Raw genomic sequence first — 1,348 nt, 5'->3', positions numbered from 1 at the left:
CTCTCCTTTTGCCTCCTACGCTTGGAAAAAATATTTGGGAAACCCCCCCCCCCCCGGCTCCCCAATTAGCCGGCAGCGGGATTCGATTTCAGTGGAGTTTCCCCCCCTCCCGACAGTGCAAAGAACTGCCGTTACAATCCCGTAAGCGCTGATTTAGGAAAACGTCCCATTCAGGCATGCTTTCGGGATGAAAGCTGCACCGCTTCCTCCAAAGGAAGGGCGCAATGGAATAGGAACCGGCGGCGGGAATAGATACAATCCCGTAAGCGCTGATTTAGGAAAAAAACCCATTTAACTCCGCAGGAGGTCTTCCAATTAGGCATGCTTTCGGGATGAAAGCTGCGCCGCTTCCTCCCATGGAAGGGCGCAATGGAATAGGAACCGCCGGCGAGTTCGCTAAAAAAGCGTATTAGACTTGCTTTGAAGAAATAACGCCAACCGGTGCGGAGACCTGCTCGGAAGTACGCCGACTTTTAAGCTGTACTCGCCCAGAAGCAGGCACACCTTCGGCTGCAACGCCACGTGCACTCGGGAAGAAGCGAGGGCCTGCGTGGGAGAAAAACACGTGCAGAGGAGAGCCGCAAGCACGCACAGCAGGGCTCCTACTTCGCAAACCGCGCCTATGTACATTTACCCTGAAGCAAGGCCGAACGTGGGCCAAGGCTGTAACTATATAACTCTCCACATTTTCGGGAGCAAAACCCGTTGGACTTACGTTTCAGAAACAGCACACACACCCGCGTCTATTCGGTTACTAAGCGCAATCTGTCCAAGGGTGCACAGCCTTAGGCTCCAACTCTAGGCATGCTAGTCGACCTCAATAGTATTTATTTCCGTGGAAGGGGCTGCGCAGTTACTTGAAAGTAAACATCGCCCCGTAAATATCCCCCTCCCCCCTTAACTGCAAGGGAATTTGCTTTCCGGCGCGTTAACCATTCTCACCCGCGGAATCTTCTACCGGCGCCCGTGAAATCTGCGCTCCACGTTTCCAGCACCCCCGGAACGCAGCTTCTCGCCGATCTCTGCACCCCCTATTGGATGTTGCGCTCAAGAACGAAGCCATCGCTGCCCTTGGCGCCTTTTAGCCTCCCCCCCCCTAACGCGTGCCAGCCAAAAGAACCCTTGGCTAATTAACTAGTTAGCAGCACCGCCCTCATATATATAGTTCTTTGCCCTCGCGTGTCCTGCTTGTGCGATTCGGCCAATCGGAAGGAAACTTGCCTTTAGCGTTATTTATTTAATTTATATCCCGCCCTCCCTGCCGAAGGGGTGAAAACGTGTGAGGATTTTATTTCCAAAAAATAGAGAGCCACGTGGTCCAAAGGCAAAGCAAAAGACAAAAGGTGTA

The 1,348-nt window shown here is 53.0% G+C and overlaps 1 protein-coding gene across 1 annotated transcript in view; it reads right to left on the bottom strand.

Moving 5' to 3' along the window:
- RNF17 (ring finger protein 17) overlaps positions 1-1,063 on the bottom strand; it is a 69,067-nt gene extending 68,004 nt beyond the window's left edge. The window contains exon 1 of the mRNA XM_015429479.1: positions 943-1,063. Within this exon, the coding sequence (XP_015284965.1) occupies positions 943-1,063 (121 nt within the window). The remainder of the gene's footprint in view (positions 1-942) is intronic.
- Between the last annotated feature and the right edge of the window lie 285 nt (positions 1,064-1,348).

The sequence above is a fragment of the Gekko japonicus genome, unplaced genomic scaffold (genome assembly GCF_001447785.1).
Source record: "Gekko japonicus isolate JY-2015 unplaced genomic scaffold, Gekko_japonicus_V1.1 scaffold237, whole genome shotgun sequence".
Lineage (NCBI taxonomy): Eukaryota > Metazoa > Chordata > Lepidosauria > Squamata > Gekkonidae > Gekko > Gekko japonicus.
Note: the sequence above shows the minus strand (reverse complement) of the source record. Positions and strands in the feature narration are given on the sequence as shown.